This window comes from Anas acuta, chromosome 4, assembly GCF_963932015.1.
Source record: "Anas acuta chromosome 4, bAnaAcu1.1, whole genome shotgun sequence".
Taxonomy (NCBI): Eukaryota; Metazoa; Chordata; class Aves; order Anseriformes; family Anatidae; genus Anas; species Anas acuta.
The window spans coordinates 51,319,267-51,332,953 of record NC_088982.1 but is presented as its reverse complement, the minus strand read 5'-3'; the positions used below and the strand labels follow the sequence as shown (position 1 = coordinate 51,332,953).

Sequence of the window (13,687 nt, the reverse complement as noted above, 5' to 3'; positions counted from 1 at the left end):
GGATCCAGTAGTTTAAGGCTTATTCAAAAACAGGATACACCATCACACAAACTCTCTCTAAAAATACTTAACACTAATTTTAATTATTGCTTTTAGATATAGAATTCTGCTAGGCTGACACAGTAACCAAAACTAAGTTTCTGAAAGAATCACTATTACAAGTAAATTTTGAAGTTGCAGGGAGACTTCTAGAAGATTAAAAGAATTGTAGAGGTTGTTCTATTCCTGAAATACTAACCTGCCTGAGGAAGAAAAAGAAATTGCCATGAACATCTGGAATCTATTTACAGCCAGCACTAAAAATACAACATGAAAGAGGACTGCTCTATAAAAAGAAAAGCTGTGAAAAAAAAAAAAAGTTAAAATTGCCTCTTACAGACTACCGTCTTACAAATATTAACAACGTTTTTTTCCTCAAAAGAAGGGTTATCATACTCTGCTGTGCAGAAATAAATAAATAGCATCCTCTTAGTTCAAGATACAGTGATAGTTCTGTTCAAATCCCTGATAAGTTTAAGGAGAAAAAAAAAGTAATGTAATATCAAATAGCTTAAAAAAACATGCAGAACTGAAAGTTTCTGCATCTTTACAGCTTTTCCAACAGAAACACATCTACCAGCTCTGTAGGACTGCAAATGAAAAAAAATGGACTTCTGAAGTGATGAAAAAGGAGAGAGTGCTGGCACCATTTCAGCCACTTCACAGCAAAAGCCGATTCATAAAAGCAGCAATTTGTTTGACCCAGTGGATATAACAACAACAATATTTTATGCACATTAAGGGACACCAATAGCAATGCCTTGGCCAGTTACTAAGTTCCGTGCTTTCTAGACACATCAACAACCTTGTAAACTGCCCTTTCTGATAGATAATAGCGTAGGAGAAGTTAAACATCTTGCAGACATCCCATTGCTGCATTTCAGAAGCAAGGTAGCAGCCTTCCACATCAGTTACTAAATCATAAAAGTAGACCACCTCCAATTTTCTCCTTTTACATGAAACGCCAGAGTAAGTTAGAGCAAAACAGAATCAGGTCTGAAAGCTTCCTTCCACTGGCTTTGTCATTACACACACTTAGCAGATCTGACCTTTTCTTTCCCCTTTATTAAAGGAACTACAGCACCCATTGGGTACCCAACTGCTGACAAACCCACGACAAAACTAGCAGGACAAAACATTTTTCCAGTGAAGATTTACATAGTAGTTGTCTTAGCATGTCAAAATTCAATTTACAGAAACAAGCTTCAGTCACACTGTGTTTCTGTTCCAATCTAGCCTTGTCAACTGAGCCTGATAAAGTAGTGATAACTAGTAATTTCTACTGCTTTTTGACAAGGCTGTAAAATTAGCTTGGGTGTGACCTGATGGAGGGGAAAGTAATCTTTATTTCCACTGTGGCTCACAGTTAGGAAGTAAGCATACATTACTGAGCATGCACCTCAATAAATGTCACAACACTTCCTCCTCCCTACTGCAGCAAATAAACCTTCTCTAAAAATTTATTACTATTTTCAGATTGATGAAATTGTATGGTAGAAAGTAGTTTGCATTATTGCTATTAAATGCACTACAAAAATTAACATGCCTTGGAAACTAAATGGAAAAAGCCTACTGTGTTAAGTAGGTTTTCTCTCAGCAGTGACTTCCCCAGATACCACAAAGTTGAGTTAGGTGCCTGTTACTTCACATCAAGCTTTGGACTGTCACGGACAATCACTCCAGAAATTCTGCATGTCTTTGCCTCACTTCATAATTTGAACATTAATGTTTCTTTAACCAAAGGAAGACTGTAAGAGGCAGATGAGCCATACAACACAAAGTAAATCTATGCTTGCAAAGCTTTGTTTTATAAGAAAGCAAGGAATAAAGCCTCCATCACTCATGGCTAGATATTTTATATATATATATATATATAAATAAATAATTATATTATAATTAATATATATATTATACATATATTATATGTAACTTTAAGAAACGTACATATCTATCCATATATATTAAGTCTAGGTTTTGAAAAATGAATGCATACAGTAACTTTATATTGTCTTAAAATCCCTCACTTAAAAGGAAAGTTACATCAAGAGACATTTTAGTACTACAATTATATTTCAGCTTAAACCTTGCCCTTCATTACCTATAAATTCCCAAATTCTAGCAAGCAGCTCAGTTCATGTGTATAATGCATACACATGTACACAGATCTACACTTTTTTTTGGAGTGAAAATAACTGAAATACCAATGTACTCAAAATTAATTCAAGCTTATGTGATTGTCTCTCAAAAGTCAGGCAGAGCTTAAAATGATCAACACAAAGCCTCTAATTCAAGTCTGTGTTTGATTTCCTGACTGAAAGAGAATGAAAAGGATCAGAATGTTTTTGCTGTTTCAAAGTGCATTCTAATCATGCTACTTAGAAACAAACCAACCCATGACATTCAACTACCATTGAATTTCTGTTTTAGAAATCCTAATTATGCCTTTACCACATGCCCTTGTGCTCTAGAGCTATTTTTCAGGCTTCCACAAACACCTTCCCTGCCAAAGGTCAGCCACATCTCCTTTTCCATACCAAGCATTCTGCAGCTAAAAATAGATTACAACCAAGCTCACCTTGACTGCGTATACAGTAAGATACTGAAAATCTTACCTTTTAAGGTAAAAATTACCTTAAAACAAAGTGATGAGATAGAATCAAACTTATTTAGTGCATATAGAACTCAACGTACAAAGTAAAGGCTGGAATCCCTTTTATCCAAAACATATATCCATGTATGTTATATCATATATCATACAATATTATATATCATATATCCAAAACAATGCTCTAACATTAGAGCAGAGAAATACATGAACAGTATCTGATTATCCAGAAAGCAAAGAACTGCACGTTATACTGTGAGATGCTGAGCATTAGTGCAAGGTGTTCTAGAACATCCAGGGAAATGCAACAACAGTACAGTGAGGTCTTCACTCTCTGGAAGCAAGAAGTTCAGGACTCAGCACTTTCAGGTCAAACAGTTTTCTTACACCACTGAATTAAGGTACTCTGACACAATATTAATTAAAAATTCTTTACACCTAACTAAAGAAAGAATGTAGTGGTTGCTCCATTACCCACATTAAAATTAATGCAAACCTTCCTAGTTTCAGAAGTTTTCATTAACACAATGGATATATGAATGAGGTTTAGAAAAAAAGCTTCCAAAACTTGGTGGATAGGCCAAATGAGAAAGCATTGTTCCCCGAACTCATTAATTTGGGGGTATTTGGTGCAACTAACATCAGATTGATCTAAACCATGTTATTAAATGTTCCTGCATTACACAATGGTCAGTTATCTTTCTGTGCAAAGGGCTGCAAGGACTGACAGCATTAGTAAGTATAGTAATAAACTAAACAAGAACATGCACAGCATACCTGTACAAAACCACTAAGCAGCCTTATGTATCACCCAAAAATCCAGTTACTGAGGATGCTGAAAGAATCTAAGAAAAAAGCGTAGGAAGAAACCAGACTCACACATTCCTTTCAGTATCACCTCCCATATATGAGACACAAGATAAAATAATGGCCAAGATATTATTAGGTCTGACCCATGTCACAGCATTGGTGTCACAGCTAGCAGGCATGGGAACAAAAGCTGTGAAAAAGTTGCTGTCAGGCATCACAGACCACAAGTGCCAGTGTGATCAGTAAGTTCGCATGCCTGTTACCACATCTTGTGGCCAGTGCAGCCTTTGGAAAATTACAGCTCAATAAGGTCGTCCATAATCCAGCCAGGCAAAACAAAAACTGCTTTTCACTCTAGCTTTGCTGTGTATTTGTTGTCCTTATTGCATGACACAGAGCAGCTAATTTTGTTGCCAGTAAGAAAGTACTGGTACTTGTTGTGTTTTGTTCGTATTAGAGATGAAATTTCACTTGCTTAGAAGTATGTAATCCTGTGCTGGTTCACATTATGTAAATGCCTAATTGTATGAAAAATGTTCAGAAAGGAAGCAAGAATTGATATGTAATAACAAGTAAGGTATACAGAAGGTTTTCCTGAACCTGTTAAATTGGCAGCATACATCATCCTCACAGTCATTTGTGAACAGCAAAGGTCTGGATCCCAAGCACATTCAATATTTCTCATTGATCATAGTGAAGTTGCATGTGCTTTCCCATTGCTGTATTGTATTTGAGACCTCAAAGTTCTGGTTTTAACCACTGTCAAATGCCAATAGACTTGGCTATCCCAAATGCCCAGAAGTGGCTGAAGGGTAAATATCCTGCAGTATTCCTTTCCTCATTATATTTAGATTTCACAGTGATGTTTATTGCAGCTTGCTATTTTCTCAGTGGTGTGGGAGGCTTCACTGCAATGTAGGCAATATGCAAGGCATTCAAACCCACAAGAACTACTTTCCTCTGCTTGTATAAACAGCTTACTTCTTTTATCAAATTCTTTTCGGTAAACAGAAACAGAGCCATCAGTCTTGGACTCTCCTCATTGACCTACTAAATGCTGCAGCCTGCTCCTCACCAAAGGGGTGGAGGGAGAATCATCAATCTTCAGCCCCACTTTAGCTGTGGCTGCTTTAAAAAAAAAAAAAAAAAAAGCAGACACAAAGCAACCAGAAAGCACCTAGGAATTATTCCATGTAATTTGTTACTATCGATACATATCTTGCAGAGGAACTGACAGCAGGCATGACAGAGACAGAAGGCCACTCTTTTTCTCCAGCATAAAACATTTCTGACCCTGTTTTCAAGGAGCTACACTTTGAATGAGATGCCCTGAAGCAACTGCAAGGTACAATCTGGTGAGACTTGGAAATGGGGACATCGCCCATCATGTTCTGGCATGCATGACTTTCCACCTTCACTACATTACGCAGTAAGTGCACAGAACACCTGGAAAAGCAGCCCAAGTACAGCTTTCTCACCAGCCTACTAAAAGCAATGTGTTGGTCTGTGGCCAGGAAAAGTTTAAATAATACTAGCAAACATTCGTACAAAGTAATTCAGCCCTTCGTAGAGAAACCTGAACCAACACTTTTTCAAAGCACTGGGAAAGGATTTGCTTGTTTTGTGGTTTCTGGATTCCAGTCAAACTAAGCATAAGAGCAAGCAAGTTAGATGCAAGTTGAATCAGCTAGCTAGTAGCTGTGCCGTGCCAAGTTTAGCACACACACAGTGCCTCTTCAGCATCCCTCGGTACCAGTGACATCTGCCCTCTGAACAATTAGATTGTACCCAAATTATTTCCCTCCTGAGCAGGCAGAGATGATTCAGATGCCTCTAAGCTAACTTTTACACTTTCTCCAGGAGCTTTTCATTAGGCAGAATGGGAAAGAAGAGCAAAGGAGCCATCTCCTCTTCTGGAAGGAAGTAAGCTGCAGGAGGATACCTGAGGCTGGGGCACAGCAGCCAGCTAATGGCCTGGCCATGCCAACCGGTCTCACTCATGCAAGCACCACCAAAAGCTGACCGTGTTTGCCAGAGATGAGACTCAAAAGATTTTTAGTCATCAGATCATTATGGCAGGCACTACGACTAAACTTGTGCCACAGCTTTAATTGCACGTACACCAGGTAAATACACAGCCAAGTTGTTTACTAATATTTTTGCAATAAAAGTGAGTCCATTTTTATTTTGTGAACACAAACTGCTATAGGATATTTAATGTCTTTTTTTTTTTAAACACACAAATACAAAAGTAAGGGAAAACAGAAAGCAATGCTATAAATGCCAGTAGAGCTAAATACTTACCTAGATTTGCTGCTGACCATTTTTCAAACTTTTTTTTTTTAAATTACTTAATAGTTCTGAGTGATTTACTAATGTAGTAAAATAGTGCTCTGATTGAATGCTATACACTTCAATGACTTTCCTCCACACAGCATACATAAACTAAAGAAATCAGGAACAACAAGTATTTAACAGCAAAATCAGCTACTGAGTATTCATATTGTTTTGTCTGGAGGAAATGCATGGCATACTTTCAGGTAAATACTTAACGAAAAAGCTGAAGTCACTCAGCCAGCTCTAATTTCACAGAATCACAGAATCGGCTAGGTTGGAAAGGACTTCAAGATCATCGAGTCAAACCTCTGACCTAACACTAACAAGTCCTCCACTATACCATATCACTAATTTCAATATCTAAATGTCTTTTAAAGACCTCCAGGGATGGTGACTCAACCACTTCCCTGGACAGCCTATTCCAATGCCTCACAACCCTTTCGATAAGGAAGTTTTTCCTAATATCCAACCTAAACCTCCCCACAGAATTTGTCTAACAAACTTGTCTAACAAATACCCATGAAAAATACCTAAAATGCATTATTTCTCTTTTTACCCTGTCAGAGTACTCTATTTTAGGAGAAATAAAATCATCCTTTTGGTTAAGAAGTTAGCCATTAAAAATTACTTCATGAACCACAATCCCACACTTCCTACTACGCGCTTCAAAAGACATCTGAGAACATAAGCTTTGGGGCAGCAACTCCCAGACTTAACTGCCTTATTTTTGCAATTTAATCAGCTTCTTACTTACATCTTATTTGCTTTTTTAGCCACTTTACTCATCTGTTCACCAAATAATGATCAAGTGACTTCAGCATTCACTTGAGCAAATTTATGCTCCTGTCTTACAACACGCAGGCAGGTGATATTTGTTCTCTAGCATCGCACACCACATAATGCTTCAGCTCTCCCGTAAGCCCCTTCTGTAGCATGAAGCCCACTGCAAGATGTCAGAACTAAAAGATCTGTCCTCCTTCACTCTGAGCAACTTAGCTGTTTTGAAAATCACACTGGAAATCTGACTGCTGGGGGAACAGTTACAGAGAAAACCACAAAGAACCAGCATCTTTCCCTGGTGGTAACTAGAAAGAATTCCACAAAACAAACAAACAAACAAACAAAAAAAAACGCGTGCACACACACACACAACTATTTGCTAAGTTTAGGGACATCTTGAGATGTCATTACAAGATTCTTCATCAACCCAGAATATAAAGATAATCATCTTTTTTTTTTTTTTTTTTTTCCTGATTTTGATTAGATTTTGACTTAGGGTTCTCAACAAATAACAAATATGCACAGGTCTGTGTCAATACCATATCCTGCCCCTCCCCCCCCACCCCCCCTTCTTCTGTGGGAGGAAGAATAGGGAGACAATATTCTTATCCAATGATAAATCTGAACATTTTATATTTAAATATTATAAACAACATATATTAAAATATTATAAATAAATATGAACATATATGTCTCTATATACACACACAGAGTATTTAAAGACTTGTCTGACTCACAAGAGTGAAACAACTAGAAAAACCTTGTACTTTTTTTAGTTTCATTTGGTATCTAATCAAAATTCAATAGAAGATCAATCCTAATAACTAATTACTTCCATTGGCCATATTAAATATTGCAAAGTTCAGCATACTTAATTTCAATTAATTCATTTTTTAGTGTCTCGAGCTAGGATAACCTAGGACAGCCATTAAGATAACAGAATGCTGATGGAATTCATTGGAAACTATCTTTGAGAGCTGGATTAAAGGTTTGTTTTTTTTTTAATTTCACTTTCAGGTAAAATATATATATATATATATAACAAACATGCATGCTAAAAGCACTGTATTTATAGAAAGTAACTCAATATATTCAATACAATAACTGAAAATTTTAGAGGATTCAGATATGAACTACTGCATGATTGTATGACTATAACATTTATCTTGAATTTTTAAAATACATCTCTAGTAACTCTTGTTTTCTTCAAAATTTACTAAAACACCATTAGGGATAACATTAACTCTGCAGCTATTCCAAAGACACACACACACAAACCCCACAGAACTTTCATTCTAGTCTCATTTTAAAGAAAAATACAAGGGGCAGCAACCTCTCTGCATTCAAATATTTTGAAAGTGAACCATTCAGGCATTCTGTCAGCTTCTACTGCTGATAAGGAGGTAGAGTTGGTGAGTTTTAGTTATGCAGAACAAGTACAGTGAAATGTGGGGGTTTTATTATTAAAAAAGAACAACCTCATTAGTTATTTTTCAGGACACGGAACAATTTGCAGCCTTAACAAACCTCTATTTATTTGAATATGAAAATGCATTTCTTCAGAGGTCTGTGAGAAATATAACATTTAAGATCAACAAGCACAGCTCAGACTTCTGAAAAGAGCACTGCTGGGAATTGCAGTGAAGTTCCACCACTTAATACAGCAATAGTCAGCCAATACTTGGAAATAGCAACTCCACACCATACATGCTAAAAACAGATGTCACAGAAATCAAGTTGGACATCCTTAATGTACAATATGAACAACAAATTCATTTTGTACTGAAATTTTTATCTATACCTACTGAAATCTAAAAAGGATGGGATTTCTGGTAATACATTATTCAGGTAAGCCAACAAGCATAGGCACAGATTCACAAATCCAAATTATAAACAAACGTTCTACAGACAACAGAGATGAATAGCCCTGTTGAAATCAACCTATACAAACACACAAACCATGAAATATTTCGAGTGACAATACTTGCACCGCACTCTATTAGTAACTGGAATTAACTTGAATTCCTTCGACTCAAGAAAGAATATGTAATAAAAACAGATACCCTTGTTTATGAGGACTTAGGGGTTTGAAACAAGATACACCACAAAATTTATACTCTGTTCAGACTAGATGATTGCAATCATTCCCTGCAGCCCCATCAAAATTGCATTTTTGAAAGCTATTCAAAACTTGAATCAGATTCGATTTCATTTGTTTGAACAAAACTGATACACACAGAATATTTAAGAATGTTAAGAAGATAAGAATTAACTGTTACAGTAAACACTTGAGTAGCATTTTTCCCCCTTTCCAATAGAACAGGATACCACTGCTTTTTCTCCTAGCTTTAAGAAGTTTGTTGTTTTCCAAACTAGAGAAAGTGGCATGAGCCAGCAAAAACAAACAAAAACTATTCTTCAGAATTTTGAAATAATTTTTCTATTAGTAAAGATCTTTAAATAGTAATTCCATTGCCAGCACAAAGTATTACCCAAAATTCTAATGTTGCCTTCAAATTTAGGTCACCAGAAGTCTTACTTTGATTAAAGCAGTCCTGAAATCCTAATGAACTGAGGTGGTATTTCTGTTTCAGATTTTTATTTGCAATAAAAAAAATAAATCACATCTTTCTACAATCTGAACAGCCTTAAAGCTATGTATATTTTTTCCAGATTCTGTGGCAGGATGACCAACCTGTACTATCCATTTACCATCTCCTGCAACAACTCAGACAAAACAACAAGGCAAAAGGAATATTTCTTACCAGAGATGCCTTTGCCAAGTTGTTCCTTCAATATAAACGTCTATAATTTCCCTAATAACTGCTGTAAACTAGGGAACAAAATTGGCCCACTTTACCATACTTTCTACGCAAAAGTTGTAATACAAAACCAAACCCCATATACGAGCAGCAAATGAAATGGGTTCTTACCCAGATACACTTTGCACTGACCTGTCTTGCAAGCCCTGTTTCTACAGATAAACAAAAACAGTTGAGCAAGGGTATTTTTATTTCCTGTTACTTAAGGCCAGAGGTGACAGTGAGCAATGAACAGAGAATTAGCTAATGTAACACTGTGCACATCACTGTTAGAAGACTTCTCTGTAAGAGTGGTACAGGTACGAGATACCAAATTGCCCATAGAAACGGAAAAAAATATACAAGTGCAGCTATGAGAGAAAAAAATAATATGGGAGATATTAGGTACTTGCAACAGAAAAATATAAAGGAAACAGCAAAGCTGTTAAGGTAGCCTTAAAATGGAAGTTAACTGTTTCATTCCTCCAGGGATTTTTACAGCACACACATTTTAGCATCTTAAAAAGGAAAGAAGTAATCTGAATACATCATTCTGAAATGCTTTAAATATGTCACACTTGAAGGAAAAAAGACAAGAATACTATAAAAACCTGAGAACTTGAGTTTCTCATAGCTTAGACATTTAAACATTTGCTTGGTTCCCCTCACCCCCTTACCAGAAACAGTATTTTGCAAATTTAGAGCCCAACTTCCAAAGAGAAGGTTCATTTCAAAATTCATTTTCAAAAGAGCAAGTGTTGGTTAGCTGCTGTCTTGGCATACTTTCCAGAAAAACAGTCTCTTAGAGGTGACACTTGAAATTAATTTGGTCCAAGCTTTTGAATTTTTTTTCCTTCCTAACATGATTTCAGAAACGTAGGAACTACTACAGCTGCTTAAATATCTTTTGACCTGAACTGCAAGATTCACTACCCAGTTTTTTTTAAGGAGTTTGAAGGTTTGTTTTGTGAAGTTTCTCTACTGATGGCAAGAAAACCATTTTATTTGGTTCTTTAAGCCAAACCCAGACTTGTTTCAAGGTATAACCATCAGAGCCTAGTTTTGTCACCTCAGTGTACTTCTTAGTATGCAAACTAAGCATAGAAACGTTTTACCTTTACAAGATGATGCAGGCAGTAACTAATGGAGAGATCATGTTACAAGTGCTTAACATAATGAAGGTTAGATGGCCATGACAAGTCAATTAATTCAGGACACTACCATAACATCAGTCACACGAGGCTGCATTGAACATCATAGCTGAATTGGAACACGAAAATGGATGCAGGTACCTTGAAGGTTTGAGTTTTTCAAGCGAGAGACTTAAGTGAAAGTCCCTAATGGTCTGAGCTAGGGAAGAAGAGGGGCACACAGTAAGGATGGTGTAGTACTGACTTGTTCCTTATATGTCATTTCTGACACCACATTGTACACATCGCTTCTGGGGACACGCAGGGAAATGTCATTGACTGTGCAGACAGTAGTGGGTGAGAAACAAATTGCCAGAAGAGCAACTTGCAAAAACACAAAGGGAGGATAGACATGTCAGTTCTCTTTTGTATTTAGTAATTGCTTTCTGTGGTTTTACTAATAGAGAAGGACAATTGATGAGCATATTTATTATGCCAACAATGTAATTTAAGACAATTCTGATGCTCTACAGCTGTACGTTAGAACTCAACTTCTTGGAAGAATTTTTATAAATCACATCAGGGAAACTGTATATAACTCGGGCAAACTAGAAGGCAATGAAGCACATAAAAATATATGGCTTAGTGAAAACCATTATTTATTTTCACTTAATTCTATGCAAAACAATAGTAAGTTATAAAAATAAACTGTTTTCTCAAAACAATGCAATGTGGCAATTAAATAGAAGACACCTCTAATGACTTTTTTTTTTAAATAGTTTTGTGGTGAATTCCTCCACTCTGAGTTATTTTTTTTAAATCTTACTATGCAAACATGAACCGTCCTTTTCAAAGAATGAATAGTACTCACATCTGATGAAACAAGAAGCTGCCATGATATATTGTGATCTATCCTGTCTCCCACCTGCCCCCGCTCCATCAAGCTCTCAAGTTCTGTTCCATTCCCCAGATTATTTCAAACTAATTCACCTGGCAATCTTATATGGGTTAAGAAATAGGTAGTTGCCTTAAACTATGTAATCATAATAAAGAGAATTGTATCCCACAGAAAATATCAAGCTTGTCATGAAGCGTGTCCCTCACTAATACCTTTCTCCATAGAGATTCCCTCCCCCTGCTCCCCCCATATACTAATCACATGAAAGCAGTGGTGAAAACAAGGATTTGAATGTAAATGAAAATCTTCCTAGCATGAGGTTTGTCACTGTTCACATGCAAATAAATGAACTTAAAAGAACTTTCAACACAGCTATAGCAGGACTTGAATTTTACTGTAAATACAGTGTAATAAAGCAATGAGGTTTGCAACACTCAGAAGAGTGAAGAACATCACACAGAAAGAAGCTAAATCATCACTTCAGAGCTCAGAAGGATTCTAGGGCACTAGAGCCTGGAGCCTTAGAAAGGCATACGTACAATTTCCAGTTAGGTACAGAAAGGTTTATGCTGTGCATAAGAGATCTGAAGTTACAGAACATGAAAGGAAGTATACATTTAATGAGAACTGCATGATCATTCTTAATTCAGTGGTTATTTACAAAATACTCTTTTTCTTGTTTCTCTTTAGGATACCACTGCTATTAAGGAACTATTTTCACACTATCATTCAACTATCCCTAATTATGCATGTGCATTTTCACCATCACTCGTTATGTTTACATAGTCCGACACTAGCATTAGTATCATCTGTGTTACAGCTGATAAACTGTAACACAATTAGATTCTTTTGGTTTAGTTACAGAAAAAAACAAACATTTTGGAGTCCAAAAATTTAACCAATGCACTTATGACTTGTCAGTCAGCCACCAGCCTCAACATCTTCAACAAGCAAGAACCTGGATAAAGTTTACTTCATGTTATTTATATCTACCTAAGAAATCCCCACCCAGAAATGCCATCAAAATCGTTTTGCAACTAACAGAGTCTTTGTACAGTCTCAGCATGTTACTAATAAGATGAGAGGCCAGTTTAAAAGACAGAAAATATGATTTAAGAACAGCGACCAACTTGCTGTTTCCTATTTAATGAAGCTGTCTCACTTCATTGGCTGAGTATTCATGTTTCACATTCCAGGAAAACAGGTTATTTAGAGATATACAAAAAGAAAAACTTTAAAACCAAGTAGTCGATGAAACAATTTACATACTTAGGATGTCGGATGTCTGGCAGGGATCGCTCCAGTGCTATATTGTTGCTAACAAATATGTTGAAGCCATTTTCCCTATAAGCAGAATCATCATGGTCTTCCTCTGTGAGAGGGTATGGTTTTCCATGTTCACCTTTCCCTAAAAAGGAAGGAAACAATTATTTGCCTCAAACTGATAGCACAGAATGGACTACAAAGACAAAATAACGGTCTGAACTTCAATTAACATACTGAGTGGAGTATCTCTAACTTCTTGTAACACCTTGTATTGATAAATACAAAAGAAAAAATAACCTCTGCTGAGATGTTTCTAGGATAGCTTAGCAAAGGCTACAGAAAAGGTGCTGCAGAAGGGGCATAAAGCTGCTCTGAAAAGTTTTCTAGTGCAGGGTTTGCTCCTTCTCCAATGTGAGGGATTGGCACATAGTGGGTGGCAAACTCCATACACCCAGACAAATGTCATAACAAAATTTAATTCCATCTTCATTTTTGGAACAAGGAAGTCATTTTCATTGGTCCTATTTCCTTGGATATGATTTGGCACATAAATAGAACTTTATCTTACAATTAAAGGAAAATAGCTTTTAATCAATTTCAGATTCTTCATTACAACTTCATTTTTTCATTGTTACACTGGCCTTTTCTTCTTCTTCTTCCCCTCACCCTAATATAATAAAGCATTTATTTTAACTAAAAAAATAGTAATAATACCCCACATTAAAAGTCACAAACACCTATCATTTTCTAAATTCCTTAGCCATAGTTCTATAAAAAAAAACACAAAACTTTCACAAAACATATCAAGGTTTACTAATGATATTGAAGTTATGTAGTTGGACTCTTAAGCATAGGCAGAACAGTGAGATTGAATTTACCTTTAGCAATACTTTAAACACAATTTCAAGGAATACCAGCTCTTTGCTCTAGCTCCCTTTGTACTTGGATACACATCTCAATTACAACAAGCACCTCAGATTGCAGGATGAAGGGTTCATCTATTAAAATTGTCAGTAGTTTC

The 13,687-nt window shown here is 36.2% G+C and overlaps 1 protein-coding gene across 2 annotated transcripts in view; it reads right to left on the bottom strand.

Annotated features, from left to right (window-relative positions):
• The window catches only part of GALNTL6 (polypeptide N-acetylgalactosaminyltransferase like 6), a 467,323-nt gene that overhangs the window by 261,012 nt on the left and 192,624 nt on the right, over positions 1-13,687 (bottom strand). For both annotated transcript variants that reach the window (XM_068681227.1, XM_068681228.1), the window contains one exon: positions 12,670-12,808. In XM_068681227.1, coding sequence (XP_068537328.1) covers positions 12,670-12,808 — 139 coding nt within the window. The remainder of the gene's footprint in view (positions 1-12,669; positions 12,809-13,687) is intronic.